At 41.3% G+C, this 24,242-nt stretch overlaps 1 protein-coding gene across 1 annotated transcript in view; it reads right to left on the reverse strand.

Moving 5' to 3' along the window:
- Positions 1–3,131: 3,131 nt before the first annotated feature.
- The window catches only part of KCNK9 (potassium two pore domain channel subfamily K member 9), an 88,392-nt gene continuing 67,281 nt past the window's right edge, over positions 3,132–24,242 (reverse strand). Inside the window, exon 2 of the mRNA XM_026047157.1 lies at positions 3,132–3,973. Within this exon, the coding sequence (XP_025902942.1) occupies positions 3,132–3,973 (842 nt within the window). The remainder of the gene's footprint in view (positions 3,974–24,242) is intronic.

Consider the following 24,242-nt stretch of genomic DNA (forward strand, 5'->3'; position numbering starts at 1 on the left):
TTGCCTGGCTCCTAAAATCTCATGAGTAACAAGAAGAAATAGATCGGACAAAACCACAGGTTCCTCATGCAGAAAATGAAAACAAAATATTTTAAAATTCCAAGGAATGCAGACACATTTTTCCGAAGCGCTTTACCACATACACACTTTTTTTAAATATGTTTTAGACTCAAAAATATCACTGAGGACCTCTACTCTGGTTCCTCCATACCAACATGCATAACTTTTTTTCAACCACATCCATAAACTTTGACAAAGCTAAAGCAGAGCTTTTAGGAAGCCATTGGGTTTTAATACAAAGATTTTAAGTGATAGATACTTTTATAACCTAGGTTATTGTTCCCTTGGTTAAATACCTCCTGTACTAAAATTTCCTCTTAGTTTATGGTTCCTGAAGGAAAATTTTATAACAAATCAGCTGGAATACGTATCCACTTTGAACTTCTGGAGTTCAGCACAATATATAGGACATATAAATATTATTTTCACATGGAACAGAAAGAATTTTCCTCTTTTCTTAAGAGAACAAAGGAAAGAGCTAACCAATAATTTTTATAATGTATTTTTTTCCACACAAAATTGCTTGAAGTTTTTCTGACTGCTAAAAGTTCCATGACAAATATTTGCCATTACAAACCAGAGAAAGGCTTATGCTTCTAAGTTCTGCAAACATACAAATTGTTTCTGTTTTGCTCCTGTGCCAAATATGATCAGTAGATATATCTGCCATGGACATGTATTTTCAAGGAAAGTATATCATTTTCTTATCTCCACAGCAAGAAAGGAGACCAACAATTTCTCTTTCAGGATGCAATCAGCAAAGCCTGTGAAGGTGAACCTTGCCCACACTGTGAGCCCTGTTCACCACCTTCCTGGACACTGGCTTCTAGGTGGCAATCACTGAGATGGTTTACATCGTCCTCAAACTGCTTTTCTAGATATACACTTGCTTCAATACATTTGCCATCAACATCTGCTGGTATCATGGATGTGATACCAGCAGCACATAATCAATGCATCCAGCCTACTAGCATATTATGCCGAAGATTGTTACACTCATATTTAGGCTGTAAAAGTCCATTTTCCTATTAAAAATCCTAGAGTCGTTTCTTCACTCATCTTAATGGAGATTTTCATGCCACTGCAATTTAAATTCTCAAAGGAAGTTGCCTAAGGAAGTCAATGGATACTTTTTTTTAATTAACTTGTTGAAAGAAAAATATGGAAATTAGGAGAATATAAACATATTTGATATAGCTAATAATTTAAAACCAGGGAGAAGAGAATAAAGAAGGGAGGACATTCATTATGTCTCCCTATTAGCGGTCTTTCCAGATTCCTCTCTGGAAGGATATCAAGATCCATCAGCACACAATGCTCAGAGCTGAGTTTTGTATGAAAACACACCACTTAAGAACAAATATGGAGGATTATTGCTTTTTTATCAATAGCAAAAATGTAGAATCAGCAGAAGATGATTAGTGCCAAAAAAAAGAAGAAAAAAGAAAAAAGATTTTTTTTTACAGCAATGGAAGGCAATTTGAAAGATAGCATTAATTCGGAGACAATGGTGCAGGTTGGCAAAAATTCCAGTCCTGCCCCTGTCAAATCGAAGATAAATCTCCCAAAGCACTAAATCCCATGTAATCTTTGCAAATTTGTATTGTCTTCAATGGGAGCTGGATTAGGCCTCTAATTTGGTTCTGGAAATCTGTGTGATCCAGAAAAACAAGCGAGCAACGGACAATCTCCAAGGAACAACTCTACTACATGGTGTCAACAGCCTTCACCAAAGCTAGGCAATGCACTCCCAATGTCACCCTTTAAACACTGGAGTAAAACTGCTTTTGCCCAATACAGCTACGTGAATTTTGCCTTTCTGCCAAGCAAAAAAGCAATATCACAGCTAATCTCACAAGTTCCCAGTGAGCCAAACACAAGATACTGTCCCTTGAATTCTTCCTGAGACCAACAAAGGCTTTCCATTATTTACAAATCAAAAGCATTTAGAGACAATCATCTTTATCTTTTTATTTAAAACAAGGAATGCCCTGTCACTGTTATATAAGAAAAAATATACATCCACCTATTTATACCCATCCTAATCAAGCATTCCAAAAAATATAATTCCTATTCATGCAGATAATTGCTGCACAATAAAATAAAATAATAATAGCAATAATAATTAATAATAATTAATTTATAAATAAAATAAAAAATAACAAAATAGACACTCTTTACTTCCAACAATTCTCCCAATTTATCATAAAAATTCCACTTGCACAGCAAATTGTTGGAACAGTTGCAAATGGAGAAAGTAAATATAGTTAAATCAATAGGATTATTTGCTTTTGATTATTAATTCCATTGCTAGTTTTTCTTGTGTTTTTATTATGCATACCAGTTTTACAAAGTGCATGCTTTATTTTTTTTTTTTTAATTTTGAACTGGCAAGCTAAAAATGATCCATCTTTTCCTGCCTTTTTATGTTAATACAATCTAAAGTCTAGCATTAAAAATTTTTCATGATACACCTGGTATATTGACTGCTTATGGCGCATGCTTGACTTGGCAAAAAAAAAAAAATGCCTCCCCTCCCACCCGCTTTTTTTTTCACTTTTTTTTTTTTTCTTTTTTTGGAAGCAATCTAAAAATTAAAAGCAGCCTGGAACACAATTGCTTCAAGGGGGAAAAAAAATACCTGATGCTTTGATTTCTGTCACATGGCACTAGTTGTGGAATTGCACGCGCACATACACCCACACGCACACCCAGCACGCACGCAAGCACGCACGCACGCAGCAACCTGCTCGTGAGGAAAATAGTTTATTAGGTCAGGAGTGCCAGTGGCACATGAAGGCTCCCAGCTGTGTGTGCAACTTTGGATTTGGTACCCACTTCACGTCACCTTGAATCCTCTGACATCCACCGAGGGGGTAATGTAAGGCATACTTTGCTGGAACGGTAATAATCCATGCTTCATGCTCAAGAGCTGAGTCTCAGAGGAGGACTGGCTTTCTCTGCTCCCTTTGGCCTCGCTCTGTCTCACTCAAGGAACAAAACAAAAAAAAACCCAAAACAACGGAGAAGAAATGGGGGAAAACAAGGAAAGCAAAAGAAGACAAATCACTTTAAATGGACTTTCGCCTTTTCATCAGCCTGTGGTTATCTGTAAAGCTGTGCAACCCAGGTGAGATGGAGCTGACAGGAGATGGGAAAAGGCTGTTTTTTAATGTGCTTGGTGAGATCTCCTCTATCTTGTAAGAGATGGAGTGAAAGTACTGGGGGTTCAGCTTCGAGCTGAATGAATTTTGGTGGGACACCATCCGGCTGGTGTACTCATGGGACCTGTAACACATGCAGGAACAAACTGACTGAAGGTCTGTTACTTCGGCCTTGTACCGTGGCCGACCGTGCTGGGAGTCCTCTTGGATGTGGATAATCATGCTGTTGCGGTTCCCTGCCAGGGATGCCCGTTCCTCAGCATCCCGCCTCTCGTCCTCGCTGTTCATGGTTAAGAACCTGAGAACAACCAGATTTAGAAATGCCCCAATGACTGTCAACCCTACTAGAATGTACATAAAGCTAAAAGCCACATAGAGAGGCTTCTTTTGAAGGGCCCCTTTGGTCTGCAGGGCCACATAGTCTCCAAACCCTATTGTAGTCAATGTTATAAAGCAGTAATAGTAAGCATGGAAAAAGCTCCATTCTTCATACTGGGAAAAGGCTGCTGCTCCAATGCAGAGTGTCCCCATGCAGGAGAAGAAACCCACAGTGACCATGTTCTCCATGGAGACCTCGGTGCTCCTCATCCCACAACACTTTTTGATGCGTTTCAAGAGGTACTTGACAAAGGTGTTCATGCGCTCGCCCAAGCTCTGGAACATGACGAGTGTCAGTGGGATCCCCAGGACTGCGTAGAACATGCAAAAGGCCTTCCCTGCATCAGTCCCTGGGGCAGCATGTCCATAACCTGGGAGAAGGAATGAAAAGACAGGACAGTCAGCAAGGCAGGCAATTACCACAGCTGTTTCTTCACGCAGGCCACATGAATCTCAGCGTCTTAAACATTGCAGTAGATCCCAACTGCAGTGGCTCTGACAACACTGCAGTCAGAGGATCTTCTCATCTCCAGGCCCACATCCAGTATCCAGAAAATGCAAATAAGACAGAAAAAAAAAAAAAACCACAGGAAAGACAAAAGAATGCATCTTACTTTAGGTAACCATGCAGTCTCCTAAACAGGAAAGAGATGGTGTTAGTCTGTCCGAAAATCAGAGTACACTGACGACATCCCACTTCTTCTGGCAAAGAGGAGTCAACAACATCCACAGAGCTACCAATTCAAGAAATTTCTTTTCAAAGTGTCCTCCATACAAAAGCAACCTTTTTCCTAGACCATCCATAACGGCCACTCTCTGCTGGAATACCACAGGCTTTGGTGAGGTTTAATGTCTGCTCCATGTATAATTATTGTAGAACGACAAACTTAACCACAACTTTTACATTTCTACATTTTGTAAGTGCAAGGTCCTGCACTTGGGGTGGAACAATGCCACATACCAGTAAAGGCTGGGCACTAACCTTCTAGAGAGCAGCTCTGTACAGAGGGACCTCGGCGTCGTGGTGGATGACAAGATGACCATGAGACAGCAGTGTGCCCTGGTGGCCAAGAAGGTCAATGGGAGCCAGGAGTGCATTAAGAAGAGCGTCTCCAACAGGTCGAGGGAGGTGATCGTCCCCCTCTACTCAGCCCTGGTGAGGCCACATCTGGAGTACTGTGTCCAGTTCTGGGCTCCCCAGTACAAGAGGGATGTGGAGCTGCTGGAGAGAGTCCAGCGCAGGGCTACGAGGATGTTAAGGGGCCTGGAACATCTGTCCCATGAGCAAAGGCTGAGGGAGCTGGGCCTGTTCAGCCTGGAGAAGAGAAGGCTGAGGGGGGACCTGATCAGCGTGTATAAATACCTCAAGGGAGGCAGTGAGGAGGAGGGGGCTGGCCTCTTTTCAGTGGTGGCCACCGACAGAACTAGAGGAAATGGCCACAAGCTGAAGTACCAAATGTTCTGCGGGAACTTAAGGAAGCATTTCTTCACTGTGAGGGTGACAAAGCACTGGAACAGGCTGCCCAGGGAGGTTGTGGAGTCTCCTTCTCTGGAGATTTTCCAAACCCGCTTGGATGTAATCCTGTCCCACGTGCTCTAGGCGACCCTATGTGTGCAGGGAGTTGGACTGGATGATCTCTAAAGGCCCTTTCGAACCTTAAGGATTCTATGATTCTATGGTTCTATTATAAATCTTTTACAGCCAGGCTGGCAAAAGCAGTTGTGTCAGGATGCTGAACTACTGAAGGAGAAAGGATGTAGCATGCTTCATAATATAGTTTCCCAAAAAAAAAAAAAAAACCCTAAATCTTCATTCAGAATCACACCACATGTGTGGGAAGTTCTGTTTCAAAAATTTTAATTTCATATCATGCTAATTTGGAGGCCTGTGGGCAGTGGTGTCCCCCAGGGGTCAGTACTGGGTCCAGTGCTGTTCAACTTGTTCATCAATGACCTGGACAAGGGCACTGAGTGCACCCTGAGCAAGTTGCGGACGATGCCAAACTGGGTGGAGTGGTCGACACTCCAGAGGGCTGTGCTGCCATCCAGAGGGACCTGGACAGGCTGGAGAATTGGGCAGAGAGGAACCTCATGAGGTTCAATAAGGACAAGTGCAAGGTCCTGAACCTGGGGGAGAAATAACCCCAGGCAGCAGGTGTCTCAGGTGCTCTAGGTGTCTTGCTGGAGCAGGGAGTTTGGACTAGATGATCTCTAGAGGTCCCTTCAACCTTAACCATTCTGTGATTATGTGATTTATAAATCTACATTTTTTACTGATGTAGTAAGTGATGATGGTTATGGAACCATGGTGGTGGTAAGTTCCCGAAACAGGATGTCTAGGACTCACCAGGCCATGACAATGACAATGCACATACAACTAGCAAGAATCCTGTTAAAATTCGATTAGAAATCAGCACTTCCCAAGTGTATTTCATATCATCTAGACACAAATATCTAAAATAGATCAATGATTAATTTTCAGGAGACACCTATTTGTCTGCACTTCTTATAAAAGAGATGTAGGAACAGAACTCAGTTTAAAAGTAACGTACCTAAATTTAGGTATCCACCTGTGCACTAGATGCCAAAGATCCAATTACAGTCAACATAGATTTAATGAAAACAGGCAAGGGAGAGTCATTTAACTGACCATCCACATGCCTGTCTACCTTATGACAAGGTGAAACGACTATACTGACTGCTCAACTCACTGTATTGACTAGGTCTACTTTGGACTGACTAGATCCCTGCTGAATACAAAAGAATTTAAACACATATTGCACAAGTAGACATCTATATACAAACATTTAAATGCAGGTGTCTTAACTGTGAATAGAGCTCTGCTGTCCTCTGTTAGCTCAAATGCAGACTGTAGACACTGGAGATGCAAGGAAGTTGCCCAAACAGAGCTATCTAGTGTAATCTTAATGTGTGTCTTAATCTTATATGTGTGTATTATCTACAGATAACACACAGGACAAATAGACCCATATTCTTACAGACCAGAAGTTGGAAGCCAGACAGCGTCTCAGATATTATTAGGCAGACTAGATGAGCATGGCCACTCTCTGAAGAACGTTTCTTTCATACTGTACAAGTACAGTACAAAGTACAAAGGTATTGATACTGCCCACCTCCACAAACTGTTGTGGCAACAGATTCCAGAAATTCATTACTTGCTATGTAAAAATGTGCTTTATCATTTTAATCAAATCTTCTCTTTTCAGTTCTACATCCACCTTATCCCCCACCTTCATGAATTTGTTAACCTCAGGTCTAATCCTGTTTTCAGCTGTCTCCTGTCCAAACAGAAGCTGCGGCCTTTTTAGCCTCTTCTCAAGTAGCCGATATCCTATCTTCTTGATGATTTTAATTCCCTTCTCTTCCTTAGCTTTGCCAAATCTCTTTTGAAGTATAGAGATCAGAACTCCATCCAGCCTTCAAGATGTGGGCACACTTCCAATCCTGCAGTTTTGCTAGAACAAAAAACTGAACACTAAACAACCTTCAAAATTAAAAGCAACATTGGTCAAGTGAAAGAAAATCAGAAAACCAGTAAGAATGACCTCCAAAAGGCAACAAGTATTTTGTTAGCTCAGTTGCTAGTTGCTGGCAGGTAGATGGGATGTACAAACAGTTTACAAAAGCCACGGATGAATTCAAAAAGGAAGATATTATTTTTCATGCTACAAAACAAACAGATTCACCTGTTGCACTGGGCTAGGTAGCCTGTTCATTGTAAAAAACATTTTCCAAATTACCTGGATGGAGAAGTTACTCCAATAGATTGATGCTGGATTTGTTCCACCTGACTGTCCCTCAATAAAGCCTATAATTGCCTCTCATTACTAAGATCAGCTTTTGAACTACAGGGGTGTTAATTAAACCAGAGACATCTTCCCATTTTATAGCTTTAGTTACAGCTGATAAGGAGAAAGAAAGCTTCAGAAAATGTGATTTTCCAGATGGTTACAGAGATGGCAGTTGGTGGAAACAGCTTTCACTTTGGGTTCTAAAGAGAATGGTTGGGGTGAAAAAAAGATTTCTTTTGATATCGCTACATTCCACTTACTATAGATACCCACAAAGCTACTTTAGGGAGATTGTAAAACATTACTATTATGTGCTTACATACTGGCTCACAGATGAATTTCTAAAGTTCATCACAGACTTTGTAATTAACTCAGACTCACAGCTCTCATAAGACAGGAATATATTCATAACCCTGTTTTACAGACTGTTGTACAGTCACAGACTATAATTTCTCTCCAACTCAAACAGCTATACAAAAGATCCAGAAATTCTGATTTCTATTCTGTCCCAGGCCATGCTCAGTTTCTACCACATTAAATTATAAGCCTTTTAACATATTTTGATCATGAAGCTGAGGGACAGACAAGGCTTATTCAAAAAGCTGGAATAAGAGTTTACAAATAAAATCATGCATAGGGAATCAGTGATATATTTTTACAGAGTCACATGTTTTTAAAGAGTAGGAGGTACCTGAGGCATTGATTTCAGCATTCTAAAATGAGTGTTCGGATTAGAACCTCAAAGAAAGAGTAAGTTCTCAATTACCTTAGTATTACAGAATCTGTCCAATAATAAACTCCAACAGCTCCCTGAAACTCAGTAAATCTAAAATTTGAAACAAAATCCTGTCTTTTTAATATCAGAGATTGCCCAGGGAGTGAAAGGGAAGGTCAGTGTTTGCCAGAGGAAGAGGGACACACAGAATCATTCTCCCCAGGAAAGAGTCCTCTGTGGTGGACAAGGTCACTCTTCAAGTAGCTGATTTTCACTTGTGTCAGGCCTGAATAGGCAAAGCAACTGCTTTAGTAGCAGATTTTAGCTACCAACATACAGCCTAGGGACTTCTGTTAACTTCATTCACACAAATGCCGCTGTCCTTTTGCAGAATATAAAGAGAAGGCTCCATATGAGCAGTAAGAAACAGCAGGATTAAAGAGAAATAGAGCATTAGGTTAAACGTGTAACCATTGATATTTCTTTCTTCTCTGTGACGAAGAAAGAAAGGTCAGACAGAAGCGATTACAACGAGAGCGCAATCCCTAACAAGCAAAGGGATGGAGATTACAGCTAGAAAGCCTGTGTCTAAAGGGGCGATGACCATCATGTGATGCATCTGTTGTGTGTGCCAGGCAGCAAAACACGCAAGCCATTTCCCAGTTCACCCCCATCTGCATGAGGAGAGAAATTCTTAAAACCAGGAGGTGCTGTTCTGTTCATGCAGCATTAGGATTTTAAAGCACAACATCCCAGAGCTTCCAGAAAAAAATAGTCAAGCCTTGTTATCTGATCTAAGAGAATTCATTAGAAGGCCAGCTGGCCCTTCTCTATAGCTTACACTAATAGTACATACAGATGGAGTGCATATACACAGTTTCACCTTGATGCACATCTAGCTAAATACCTCTAGTGCATTCTCCAGTTTGCTGTGTCCTACAGTACAGCAGCATGACCATGGCCAGCAGACTTGTCTGATATGTAATGAGATAACATTTGAATGATCAAGGAGAGTCTAAATAACTTTCACCTTGACTGAAAATGATTTCATTAGTGCCCTCTCTCTCTTTCATAATCCCTCTCAATTGCCTAAGCTTTCAAGACAGAACTCATCTAGTTTGGCACCAAGAAGAATAGTTTGGCATGAAGAAATGTCATGTCTCAGAATGTTATTCCAACTCTGGAGTACAAAGCACCAAGTCACCATAACTGCTGCCTTTTCCCAGTTATGAAAATGGCTGAACTACAGATGCTAGGCAGAAGTACAGGAAGGTTTAGGAAAGGAAGGCAAAGGATCAGACCACAGGAGCTTATACTGAAAGGGCACTTTGTTGCTGTCTCTTTGCTGTCTTCTCTTTGATTTTTTTCCACACACACTCATCTCCTGTGGAAAGATTATTTTTTCCATGGAGCCTTTCAAATGAGCCCCTGAGAAAAAAAAAAAAAAAACTCACTAGAGTCTATGGAAGGTCTGCTCAGGAAGACAAGCACAGAGAGCTTCCTCTTGCTTCTAAAGGGGCATTGCAGCAATTGTCCTGGGGTGCCAGGACACAGTTGCAGCATGCAACAGAGCACATAGCATCCAAAAGTGACCAAAAGCAAACAGCTGGGGAAGAGAGTGAGAATGGTTAAGAGCATATATGATATCTCCCCCAATCATTCAGGCATCCAGATTCCAGTCATTTGAAGCCCACAGACTTCCTGAACCAGAGAGGGTTCCACCGTTTTCAATAACCAACAAAGGACTTCTCTTCTACGACCCTGGCCATTCGCTCCTTGAATCTGTATAAAATTTTAGCATATGCAGCATCCTGTGAACAGGAGTTCCACAGATCCCTCTGGGTTCTTTAAAAAAATCAACTCCACTTTTTTACTTTGAATGTCTCTCCAACTAGTGTCATTTCATTCCCATACTTCCTATATGGAAGAGATCAGGAACAATTATTTCCTGCTCACCTTCTCTCTTTTTTAGACAGTTTATCAACAGAAATGCAATGTTCTGCAAGTCCATATTCAGGCCTTGAGCAAATATCTTTGGCAGTACACTGCTTCATGTGGACAGGCCAGCTTGCTTAGATCTACATCAGTGATCTTTGCACCACACTCAGCTGCAGGGTATATACATGCCAATGAAGTCTGAGTTGTCCTCCAATATGAATCCTCCTAAGTAACACTTGGTTACTGGAACAAAAAGTAACTAATAAAAAAATCAATGCTATGCTACTGCAGTGATGCAGACTGCTCAGAATTAAGTCAATTCATAACAAAAATGAAACACTGTGAGGAAAAAATCATGAAGGATCTCAGTGTTTTGCATCTACATGGTAACCATCTCTTTAAGACCCATAGGATGGATGCCTATTATGCTCTGGCATGTCCAAGCAGCATCCTAGGCAATGCCCCTGCATGGTAGACCCATGGAGATTAGCATCAGCCTGGGACCACTCCAACCAAGCGCTTGGGGCAGTGTCAGGATCTAACTGTTACACAATGTCCACTCAATAATATATATTGGCCTCTGAAGACTAGGTTCTGCTGTACTCTGCAGCACAGGTACAGCTGGTATAGAGCAAGGCCAAGGGTGCTTCCCATACAGGCTCTCTGCTGTCAATCGTCTGGGAAAGGTTTGTCTCTACATGTGCATTGATATCAGGCCAAGTACATGGACAGTGCTAAAGGATAAAAACGATATGTGGCAGTGATAAGCTATTTATAGTTAGGGCTCAAGCCAGAGTGTGGCTGCAGAACGGTAAGCCTCATTCACATTTACATTCAATTTACAGCAGGTTTTAGAGGTCTTGAATCTTGAAACAAGTATATTCTGTATTATTCATGAGGGACATTTTGTTTCTCTCAGAAACGGGTTTCTCCCATCATTCATCTACACATCATTCTTCCCAGTGATGGACATTTGGGCCAGATCTTCTTTGACAATGTTCTCCGGAAAGCAATGAGCAACACCATTCCTGTGACTCAAGCCCTTCTTATTCATGCTGGCAGCAGCTCTGGGTGAGAGATAATGAAAAGAGAATAATAGCACCTGTTACTCAGATAGGCAAGCATAATTCAGACTAAAACATCATCGTGATGTCACGCACTCACTTCAGAAGTTTATCTACATCAGGAAAACTGCCACAAAGAACAGCCTGGGTTCTTAGTTCTTTGAGCAGAGAGAAGAAATGATGTGGTCTTCATGTTACAAAAGAAACTGCTTTCAAGAAGTATTGGGAAAGGAACTTCTGCTACTTGTTTGACTCTGGTAGCATGCTGAGGACTCAAGGACAGGAATGATTAGCTGCAAGGCTCAGGTTCCTTGCAAGTGGGGAGCAGCGGGGAGAAAAGTGCCATTTTAGACGGTAAATAACATATGCTAACATGTATAAATGATGAAGAAAGGTGCTAGAAAGCAAGGAATACTTGCATACCCCACCTTTAGGTTGCATCTTGGGCCACATGTGGTTAAATATCACAGAATCATAGAATCATAGAATGCTCAAGGTTGGAAGGGACCTCAGAGGTCATCGAGTCCAACCCCCCTGCACACGCAGGGTCACCTAGAGCATGTGGCACAGGGCTGCATCCAAGCGAGTTTTAAAGATCTCCAAAGAAGGAGACTCCACAACCTCTCTGGGCAGCCTGTTCCAGTGCTTTGTCACCCTCACAGTGAAGAAATGCTTCCTTAAGTTCCCGCGGAACATTTGGTACTTCAGTTTGTGGCCATTTCCTCTAGTTCTGTCAGTGGCCACCACTGAAAAGAGGCCGGCCCCCCTCCTCCTCACTCCCTCCCTTGAGGTATTTATATACGCTGATCAGGTCCCCCCTCAGCCTCCTCTTCTCCAGGCTGAAATATCCCCTTAATATTTTTATTTTTGCAAGAGCAGAACGCTATCACTATTATTTTCTTTCTTGGGTGACTATATTCTACTTAATTTCATCTCCATAAATTTCAGTCAAAGGCATTCCTGTCCATTTCTTACCACACACTGTACCATACCACTGCTGGCAACATTATTCACTTGTGGAGCTCTGCGATAGACATGGCTGCATTCAACTGGGAGGTGGCTTTTAGGGGAATGCTTCACCTAACTTGCAGTTACCAGTAACTCACTCCCCAGCACAAAGCTATTCTTCTGTAAGGAAATCAGAGAGCAAATCACATCTCTGTCAGGCAAAGTGCTGATCTCTGTTCAGCTGTAATATCATAGCCTGCTTCTGTATCACCTGGACATAATAAGCATCCTCAACTTGCTCCCTCTACTTTCTTCTGCATAACTGGGCTCTCCCCATAACCTGCTTCATTTGTTCCTTAACATCTGCAGGATCCCATTTTTCCTACAATTCCCCTCCAGCCCTTCAATTGACCTCATTCTAACAAGTAACCTGTATAATGTCCCTTGGTTTTGCACAGCACTGCCCCTCCAACCTGCTTAAAAGACAGGCTCTAATGTCAGGTCAAACTGGTGTTGCAGCTACCTATGGGCAGATGAAGAAATATGGGACAGTATCTAATGCTCTCTAATGCTCAAAGACATTAACAGCCTGTAAGAGAAAGAAACATGTACCAACTCCAGCTGCACCTTCAAATCCAAAATCCTTTGACAACAGTGGCACAGCCTTTCGCTCCTGCTCTATTGTGACTGCTTCCAAGTTCTGGCTGCAGAGATAAGGCCATGCTTGCCTGAATATTAAACTCACAGCTTCATATTGCATCAAGACCACACAAGATCTCTGCTAAAAGACAGCAAGGATGCAGCAGGTTTCTCCAGTTTTATTATCCCATCATAAGAAACATAGTCTTTTCTTGTTGATACTGGACTCAAACTTTCAAAATGTTCAAGGAAAACTTCAAATGAAGGTCAACAGAGCTCTGATAGCATAGGCAGACACACAAAGACATGGGGCCCAACAGAGAAATGATGAGAAGAAGAAATAGTTTTGTTTTTCTCTGATCTGCTGACTTGCAGGTGAGGTGGCAGCTGAAGAGGCATTTGGGAGGTGAGCCCTGACCTGTGCACATCATGAGTCAGAAGACTTGATTGTCTCAAATTGGCTTTTGTTGAACTTGTTGAAGTCTACTTTTACTGCTTAGATAAGAGATAACTGCAACCATTGACAATTCTTTTGCATAGGAATGCAGAGAATCCAAAGTAACTGCTTCCTAGAGGCTCAAGATGTCAAGTTGACATGGTCCACCCATGAAAACATCATATCTACTCATCTCTGTAATGATGTCTGTAATGGAGCCATCTCCACATTTGCCCCAAACACTTAAAGGGTGCTTTAACGGGTGCCAATAGTAGTGGCAATAAAGGCTGTGTTGCTACTGATGATGAACATACCCTTTAGAAAATAGTTTTTTTCCTCCTGAGTCAAAAAAAAAAAAAAAAAAAAAGATCAACAGCATTACATCCATCTAGACACTGCCTCCCCTTCTTCTTCCAAGCATTTAGTGATCCTACAGTGCTTTTAGCTTACAGAACAAGCTTTGTGTTTTCCTCTACCTGAGGAAAGAGACTGGGAAGACAGAAAAAATCCTTTCTCCAGCTGTGAGGAGACAAGCACTTAAAAGGGCACAAATTTGGGTTATTTTTTCCTAATAACCCCATCCCCCAGCTCTTTCCTAAACCAACAGTGATTTGGTTCTAGATTTCCAGTTGGTCAGTTGTTGACAGTTCCCTGAACTGCAGCTGAGCTTGGACAGCTTTCTAAAGAAATCAGCAAGGATACAAACTGGCAGACAGAGACATCAGGATAGATTCACTTAGGACTCAGAGAGTTTCTGAGCAACACAGGGACTCTGAAAGACTAATGACCAGATTACCTGGATTCTCTCAACAGTGAGAAACCTGTTTCTTGCTGTTCATGTTCTGAAACAGTGACAGGCACTTTGACAGTTGCTCTTTGGGTTCAAAATTCTTGAGATCTTGACAATAACCTCCAAATGATCTGGTTCTCTGGTCTCTACACACCACAGACTCATTTATGTTAGAGTTGTGCAGCATAAAAGCTTTTCATTTGGACCAGAGTGTGTTTAATATCTCTACGGCACTGAGAGATGTGACTGCACAAAGCCCTATAGCATTTCTGAGTCAACATTTTTCTACTCAACTCAAGCCCTCTATTTCTGACTCTACCCCTGCATGCCTTTTCTCCACGTATTCCTTTCCATTTTGTACTCTGATACAGTCAGGTTTGACCTGAGGCTCACATCACATCTAGTCCCAAGACAAATCATGCCCAGAACAAGATCTCAATCTGAAGAGAATCACAGCAACTACTAGGAAAAGACTTATCAGATCATGTTATCCACTCCCAGAGGCTGGCACATGATTGTTCCCTACAAAATATTCTCCAGGGGTTTGTCCAGTTTTGTTTAAATGATTGAAATAACAGGGTTTCTGCTCTCTCCCTTAGGAAACTGTTCCCCTATCTAACAGATCCAGCTAATAGGAAGTTTTTTGATACACAGTCAGTATCAAAAAACTCTACCCTCCTGTAGTACAGTGCTCTTTTACAGCACTCATTCCAACACACCCCATTTCTCTCCATCATTGTTCACTCCTTTATGCTGCTTGGAGGAAGTCACAGCTTCATCCCTTACTCAGTGTTACATAGGGAGCGCTTTGGGGAAGAGTTTTGCAGCAAGGAACACAATACATGTTTTACAAGTTATACGTAGACTTGAATTTCAACTACTTCCTCAGAAACAATTTAAGTAAGAGATAAGAAGATGCTAACAATGTGGACATTTTTATCGTACTTCTTTGAGATAACTTCCCATTCCTTAATTTTCCAGGATCTTTGCTACAAATGTACAGGACTATGGTAAACAGGATTATCAGGTTCCCCTCCTTTTGCCAAACTTAACTTATAGTACACACCTCTGACTGGCCATGTTATAACATAATGATCTCATGGCATTACGAACTTGTTTTAGTAGTGCCATTTCTTAACATCTGCATGTATGTCAATGAGTACAATTCTATAGTACTCAGTCTCCTTCAGAAATGGCCTTCTTGCCCTTCTTACTGAACTTTCAACAAATAGGTTACTGGTGGGCAGGGTGGAAGGTGGGACAAACTCCCTACCTGCAGGATTTAGGATTATACCAACAGCACTCCGAAGGACAGGGGGGAGGGATCAGGGAAAAATCAGTTGGGAAGTTCTGTAAGGGTTCATGCCTTAAGACAAAAAGGGAATGGGTTCCTTCTTCTTGACCTTTATTACGCTCTAATGACAGAGAAAGGCTATCAGAAATATCTGCTTTATTTTTGTTTAGAGGGTTACATGTTTTCAAGGTAAAAATGTGCAAGCCTTGGTAAAGCCAATAGGATTCTGCTTTCAGACCTGCTGAATGCCGGAGACCTCTCATCCTGACACTGCCAGGGCCGGTGCTGCTGACTCTGAACAAACCCCTGCTAAGCAGGGTGTTACTGAGGCCAGCCAAAAGCTGAGTGGCTTGAAACATCAAGCACAAATCAGCGTGGCCACAGCACTGCATCCTCCCTATCCGTGATGTCATTACCCACCGTAGTCCACAGTGTTTTGTCTGCAGATTGAAGTGACATCAATCCCTGGCAAAACACAGCACGTCCAGAGGAGCCCTCCGAGAGGCACTGATCGCATCCAGAGAAACCACGTGGCTCATTTCACTGGAGCAATTATATTTTGCCTCTATGATTCCCCTCTTCTCTATGAAACTAAGAGACTTATGACAGTATGGATGATTCCTTTGGAGCTTGCTTTGGTTTCCTGCTGTATCTACTCACGATGGTTCCCATGTGGGAAAGGCAAAAAAAAAGGCAAAAAATAGGATATTTTGCAACCTTTAGGCAAGTTTATCTCCTTTCTACTCTTAGAGAAATCAGGTTTTACCCTATTCAGAACCACAGCTAATGGAAGGATTAGTGATTCTCACTATGTTTACTGCATCCACACTAGAGAAAACGTATCAGCAAGTCAATCAGGAGGCTTGACTTTTATTAATATGACTAAACTGTTTCAAGCTCTGCTCTGAACAAAAATTCAAAAGCTTTTTAACCTGACAGGTGAACTGTCAATGTGGAGGAACTAGTGATTCCCATTCTTTCTCCTTTGCTTTTCTGTCTATCTTATTTTGTGTGTGTGCAGTGTGATTACAGTATGGGAATTAGCTAGCTGAACATCAGCCCTGGGCTTTGAAGGATCTTCTGTATCTTCTACAATGCTGCTAAATGCTAGTTTTCCTGGTTCTAGACCCTTGCAATCACATTCTCCTTTACATCAGTCCCAGTATTTATCATCCAAAACCATCCCTTCAACCACTCTTAGAAAAGAAAAGAAAAGAAAAGAAAAGAAAAGAAAAGAAAAGAAAAGAAAAGAAAAGAAAAGAAAAGAAAAGAAAAGAAAAGAAAAGAAAAGANAAAAGAAAAGAAAAGAAAAGAAAAGAAAAGAAAAGAAAAGAAAAGAAAAGAAAAGAAAAGAAAAGAAAAGAAAAGAAAAGAAAAGAAAAGAAAAGGAAAAAAGAAAAAGTCCACTCCAACACAAATTCACAAATTCCTACTCGGGTAGGCTGCAGTTTTGGCCAAAGTATATTTTCCCTGCAGACGCTCTAATGTTCCAGCAGCTTTATTAGCTGAAACCTGGCTTCAGTGATCTGATGGCCAGATCAAGAGAAGTCCAACATAATTGCCCCCATCCCATTATATCACATATAGACCAAGCAGTGATTCAGTCTGATTTATAGACGGACTTGATTACGAGGTATTTATATGTAAGACTAACATTACACTCAAATACTTTGAATGCAACTTTTTCTTCTCAGTTGAAGATTTCTGATTTCTGTTACTCATGCTCCCAAAACAGAGTGCTTGAAAAGGCCAGCAAAAAGAGATTTCTCAAGTTTCCCTTTAGAATTTCAAGTGCATTCATTCTTTGGAAAAAAGAAAAAAGAAATAATTCAACCAAGGTATTTCTGTGAAGGAAAAAGTTCAATTTTGACAGAATGCTTTTTTTTGGAATTTGAAAATAAAAATCTTAACAAAAACATAGTGCCCAACTTTATTCTCCAGTTCATTTGCCCACTGAGCCAGTACTAAGTCTGCCTTAGATTTATCCTTGGATTTTAAAGAGAGAAGAGCTAAGCTAAAATGTGAAGTGAGACAAAAGTTCTACATTATTCAGGTTTACGTGAGAGAGGATTCTTTGAAATTGCCATATCAAGGTAATTATACTGCCACAGTTGCACTGGAGTTAAAAGTTAAAGGTTATACTTTAGCTTGCAGTCACTTCATCGGTTTTTTTTTTTTTTTTCCAACAGCAGCCTCTATCCCAAACAAACAAGCTCACCTGAGGTATGTACAGACTGATCATATCTTTCCCCACCAAGGAAAACCTGACGCATTTCTTGTATGACTCTGTACAAGACCAGGCAGATATTTTAGGAATTTGAGACTAAGATACATTAAACTCAGAACATGCTTTCACATACAGCAGAAATCATAAAAAGATGGAGCTCCATCTCAGTTAGGATTTTTGTCTCCACTAATCCAGCTGAAAGGCTTCCTTAAACTCACTCCTCTTACAGACAAAAATATTCCTATTTTCAGCCCAAATTTATTCATGTTCTGCCTACTCTCATATAAATAAAGTTCTTAGCAGTTCTTCCAGTATGATTTCCCTATTTTCATGGATTAATAAGGAGCAGCCATATTCCACAAGCCTTTCTTTTTCTACGATGCATAAGCCATTCTTTTCTAGTTTGCTGCCTAACTATCAACTAGCGTCTTTACCAACTGCTTTTGTAGCATTTTGCACCTTTCCAGTTTGAATTCAAATTTCTTGTGTGTGGACAACCCAAATCTAGATACAAAAAAAACAAAAAAATCAATGCTCCCTCTTTACAGATTTAGAATATTACTTTATATAACTTTGGACAGATCTTGGAGACAGCACTGCCAGGAAAGTTGAGAGAAAGTAATGAGTCTTGAACCAATGTGGCTTGGGATCTTAGTACTAAGAACCCATGGGACATTATTTTGTCTCACACTGATAGAACCACAGAATGGTTAAGGCCAGAAGGCACCTCTAGAGATCATCTAGTCCAATTCTCCTGCACCAGCAGGGGCACCTAGAGCACATGGCACAGGGTGGCATTCAGGTAGGTTTTGAAAGTCTCCAGAGAAGGAGACTCCACAACCTCCCTGGGCAGCCTGTCCCAGGGCTCTGGCACCCTTACAGCAAAGAAGTTCCTCTTCATATGGAGATGGAATTCCCTGTGTTTCAACTTATATCCATTGCCCCTTGTCCTGTCACTGGCCACCACTGAGAAGAGCTTGGCCCTCCCTACATTCCCCCTTCATGTATTTAGACATATTCATAGAATCATAGAATGCTTAAGGTTGGAAGGGACCTCAGAGGTCATCTAGTCCAACCCCCTCTGCACATGCAGGGTCACCTAGAGCATGTGGCACAGGGCTGCATCCAAGAGGGTTTTAAAGATCTCCGAAGAAGGGGACATTAATATTAATCTGATATTAATCAGATCCCCTCTCAACCTTGTCTTCTCCAGAGAAAACTGGTCCAGCTCACCTAGTCTTTCCTCATACAAGAGATGCTCCATTCCTTTAATCATCTCTGTTGCTGGACCCTTTCTAGAACCTCCACTTGCCTCTTATACTGGGGAGACCAGAACTGCACACAGTACTCCAGGTGCTGCCTCACCAGAGCTGAGTAGAAGGACAGTATCACCTCCCTCAACCTGCTGGCAAAACTCCTCCTATTACAGAAATACATTATACGGCTCTAGAAATAGAGCAATCTCGCTTGATCACCATGAACTTACAGCACTACAACTCCAGTACACAGGAGCTTATGGCTTAAATAAAGCCTAGTGTTTGAGTTAAGCACCGTGCTATTTAGTATTTCACAACTGAATGCTAAAAAGAAACCTTCCAGATGCTGCAAGCTGCTTTCCAACAAATGACCCATGAAAAGAAGGACGGGTTTTGTGAACTACTGAATCTTGAAGCTGACAGGCATATACCAATTAGTTATTCTAAATGTGGCTGAGTTTAACCTCCTCAACACAGCTTCAATCATCAACAAATCTTTTTGCAGAGGCCAATTTGAGGTCTTTCACCTTCCATTTTATTTTTTTATTGCTTACGAACATCCACCTCTCCCACGTCGGCTCTGATGAGCACATGGAGTAACAAGATTGCAGGAGGCAGTGGAGTGAGATGCCACTTAGTGTACCTGAGTAGACATATTCAGAGAAATCCATCACTTGAGTTTTCTATTCCCAGCCAATAGGAAGAGTCCAACTGAGAAGGAGGAAAGGAGAAGCCACTTATCAAAACCTCTTTGGCCTACAACCACTCACCAGTTCTCTTCTGCAGGGTCAAAAATACATCCTCTAATATATTATTCTAGTATCATGACCAAGTATTCTTCCATACAAGGTAGTTCCAGAGTTCTGACTGAAAAAGTACTTCATGTAATGTTCTTGAGCACTTGTAATCATCATTAATCATCACTCTTTGCAGAGCTTTTATCCCTGAGAATTTCCATTATGGTTCAAGACCCCACAGTGGTAAGGGCTCTATAAATGACATGGAATAATGTGAGATGATCCCTGGCTCTTCACCACTTTTCTGTGACATTGAGGACCACCATCTTTATTTTACAGACTGAGAATATCAGAGAACGAGGGAACACACATGAAGAATATAGCTCACAGAATTTGACATCCTGCAAAACAGCCATGTAATAAAGAGAATGGTTAATATATACAAGGGAGAAAATTTACTAGTGGGAATATTTTTTTGTTTATGGATATCTTAGTAGCAATATATTTGTTTCATCAAAGCCTGGCCAACATTACCCAGAACTGTTTCCTGGTGACATGGAGGTCAGTTAAGATAACAGTTACTTGCCATCTTTAATTTTCAATATTCAAATTCTTCTGTAAATCTTCCCTGTAAATTCAGGAAGCTCTGCCGAGTTCAGCACATTTCCTCTGGACTGGGAAGAGTAACATCCAGTTACTCCGAACCAGTGGAATTTGGTCAGGGTTAGAGCTAACTCCCCATCTGCACAGTATATGACAGGAAGATATGAGAGTCTAGCTTCCAACTGATGTTAGCAAAACTTTGACCGTATCCTTCTGATCCAGATGGCACAAAGTTATTTAAGTCTTAGTTTCAGCTCCACTTAGCTTCAAAGCTTGCAGAAATATGGAGAGAGAAGCATCTGTGAGGGTCCACTAGACTGCCTATAAGACATAATGACCTTTCCTTCATTTTACTACCCCTCTCATGCATGCCCTGTATGCAATTATATTATTTAACATGCCTCAGTTCAGAAGTGGAGCTGCAGACACATGCTCAAGTTTGGCCTCCTTGTAAGGATCTTAGTGGCATTTCATAGTCACTCGCACATATGCCACAATCTCTCTATATAAATAAATAAATATATATATATATAAACAGCTTATTTTTATTCGTTTGCTTACTAGCCTTGGAAGTGACATCTCCACTTCCTTTTCTTATTTGCGGCAGCTCTCCATTTGCTTGCAAAGCCCTAAGCAGTTTGATGGAGCTACTGTTCCAGCCATGTGTGCTCACACTGAGACTGAAGCTGCTTCTGAATCCTGAAGATCTTTTGATTTCCTAACTTAGTAGCAGCAGCAACATTTTCTTTATTTTTGCAAAGGACCAGCTCTCAGCTAGAAGGAAAATGTCTAAGAGAGACAACTCCAGTAAGCATCAGAACATCTGCTGGATATCTGAGTTGCTTTTCTTATTAGGCCAATGTGTGGTATACAGCCTAAATAAAAGACAGAGAAGCTAAAAATATCATTAAAAAAAAAAAGTTCTTTGGCAGAACTGCATCTCAGATAGAGATCACTGTACTCACCCACCTATTTCTTCCATCAGTTCCTTTCTACCTCTTTTCCATGTCTTCTTCCTTCTTTTTTGGCTTGTTGATACAAACCTTTTTTGGCTTGTTGATACTTTCGCTTTCCCTGCATGATCTAAATCTTCATTCCATGACATTCTCTTGCCTGTTTCCTACTTGTTTGGATTTCCTGCAATACCCTTCTCTTTTTCCTCCCTCCTTTTCCCTGCTCTCACTTATGCCCACATTCCTCTCATTCATTCCCATCTGCCTTTCCTTCATTCTCTTCTGTCCTGACTACACCTACCTCCTTAGACAACACACACAGTTGAGAGAACTTTATAGCCTATAACCACTCTGTACAGCAGTTGTTTTATGGCCATAACAGCCAACTATAAACCATCAGCCTTATCTTTGCAGACAGGATTAATTCTGGCATGGTGCATTTTTAAATTAGCCATCCTTGGCAAAGCCAGTGGCCTGTAGGTTTCACAAGAACACAATTAAACGGCATTTGCACAGTCAAGCTAAGAGGAGACAGATATCATAAAGTTATTAGATTAAGAAGTAAAAAAACTATGTCTTGCTTTGCTCAAGTGCCTGAATATATTATATAAAATTTCAAAGGTAATACAGACAAAATGGAGCCACTTTGAGGAACTTGCCCTTCCTTTCTCCATCCCTAATCAACTAAGGGAAAGCACATGCAGTATCAGCAAATGAAATGCAGAGAGAAGTTGCCACCAGATCTCCATACTTTTGGTTTCCTCAGAAGGTAACTTCAATTGCATCAGGGGAAAAGTTACTTTAGTAGGGACTTTGGAGCATGGACACAAGCTGTGGTCTCTCCAAATCAAGCACACGTGCACACATCATAACAAGAGATGCCCCTTCACTCCATGGCTGGATCCCCAGCTCACGTAAGCCTCCTAATTTTGGTTTATGTTGGCTAAAAACCCAGTCCCAGGGCACATGCATGTAGGAAAGTACAGGCTAGCACATCTATGGTAAACATCTAGCTCTAAAGAAGCCTTGCTCGCACACAGATTTTCACCACGATGTTAGGCACTTGCATATAAGCCTATATCAGTAACAGATCAAGCCAAATTATCTTTTGATTGATGATGGTCAAATCTGCAGAGTTGTTTCCACATACTTTAGTCTGTTGGGGCACTCTCCCCACCAGGTTAAGAGTCCAAAGGAAAAAAACTCAGCCAATTTGTTGAGCATGTCCCACTTTTCCATCACAGAAGTCCTCCAAATTTCTGAATTTGGCACAATTTTTGAAGAAAGCTGCACAGAGAAGAGCTCAATTCACTACATTTTACAAAACATGGAACTTGGTTTGCTCACATAATTTGGAAATTTGGAAAAGTTGAATATTTCTCCAAACCCCTCCAAGCACCTATTCTATGAATAATCAAGTGGAGAACCAATGATCCTACTCTGGTTTTCCTTTAGAGGTGAGGAGATAAGAGACCCTGTTTTTTTTGGTAAAATACGTAGTCTCTTGAAGTCTATCAAGATACGGGGAAGCCAAATGTCCTCAGCATTCAAAGAAATATGCCGTTAATAAGTGCACTCTGGGAAACGGGTTCAACCTTTCACAAACCACAAAAGTTTTATATGTGAAACTTGCTCAGCATAGCTCTATTTTTCCACCTGGTCACAGCCAAAGGAGCCAAACCCAGGAACAGATTAGCTTAATTTGCTGCTCTTTAAAAAAAAGACACTGGCCTTCAATTTATCTCTATCAAGAGAAAAATATACCCAAGCTCCTCAAATGAAAAGCCCTGCAGGATTTTATCTGTGTGAATGTGGAATGGAGATTTGACAATAAAAAAGACATTTCATTTGTCTTATTAGTGGCCAACTACCGTGGAAGGTGTTCAATCAATTAGACTGATCTTGGACTCCTGAATTATTGATAGAGAGAACTGGATTACACTTTCAAATGCTTTTAGCTTAATTGGCCAACCCATCATTGCTTCATTTTCTTATTCTTATGTACATTTTTTTTTTTTTTTTTTGCTTTGTTTTTTTAACTATAGCAGCTTGCCAGCAGCTGACCCTCTAATTCTGGTGTTCTTGGCAGCCCTGCTGATGTTGATCCAGGGAGCAAGTGCTGAAGCCATGACTGGCTGTGCTCACACGTGGCAGCGGGCAGAGTACCTAAGAATAGTGCTAGCCTACCATGGAGACCAAAGTGGATTAGGATGCAGGAAAGAGCACCTTCTGTCTATGAAAGAACTAGAAGGGAGAACCGAGATGCCCCCCTTTCTGCCTCCTGCTTAGGCTTTTTGTTTTGTAGCTCTGAATCTCTTTCCTAGCCCTTCCCTTTGTTTTCTTCCTCTTTCTGCCCTCTTTCCTTCTCCCTGATGCAGAAACAGGATACATACCCGATCTGAAGATCATCTGGGCCAACAATCATCTCCAGCAACAGCTGAGGGGTGGCTGAATGTCCCTTCTCTTCCCACCTCTGGCAATAACAGTTCCTCTCAAACCCTGTTAATTTTACCCTCTCGTTTCCTCATCTTCACCTTCAATACCTTCCAGTCTCCTCTCATTTTCCACTCATTATCATTTCTCATGTCCCGCACCCCTTTCCCCATTTCTCAAATGGAGCCCATCCTCTCCCTTCTCCACTTGGAGAAGGGAGTGGACAGCTTGGAGTAAAAATGAGCACTATTTGGGAACAAAAGCAAAACAGCCAGATAAATACAGTTAAGAGAGCTAAGTATCATTATTTGCATGAGCTTTGAGTAATCCAGTCTGCACACAAGCTCTGAACGACTCTGACCTTGATTGTTTAACTCTCGTTGACATACTGGGACATTAGCAAAGACAGATTCACTGTATTTGAGCATTCTCCGTATTTTATAGACTAAGCACATCTCAAATGACTTTAAAGTGTGGTTCCCTGTTATTCTTTTGCATGCTAATCTAAAGCAGAGATGCAAGCACAATGGATTTAAGTACTTGGGAGCTATTTCTCAATAAGAGAAATGGTGGATTAGGAACTGGCTCGATGGCAGGGTGCAGAGAGTGGTTGTCAATGGTGCGGAGTCCAGCTGGAGGCCTGTACTTAGTGGTGTCCCCCAGGGGTCAGTTCTCGGTCCGGTCCTGTTCAACTTATTCATTAACGACCTGGATGAAGGGCTGGAGTGCTCCCTCAGCAAGTTTGCCGACGATACCAAACTGGGTGGAGTAGCTGATAGCCCTGAGGGCTGTGCT

Source organism: Nothoprocta perdicaria, unplaced genomic scaffold (genome assembly GCF_003342845.1).
Source record: "Nothoprocta perdicaria isolate Ctin4 unplaced genomic scaffold, notPer1 scaffold_48, whole genome shotgun sequence".
Classification (NCBI taxonomy): Eukaryota; Metazoa; Chordata; class Aves; order Tinamiformes; family Tinamidae; genus Nothoprocta; species Nothoprocta perdicaria.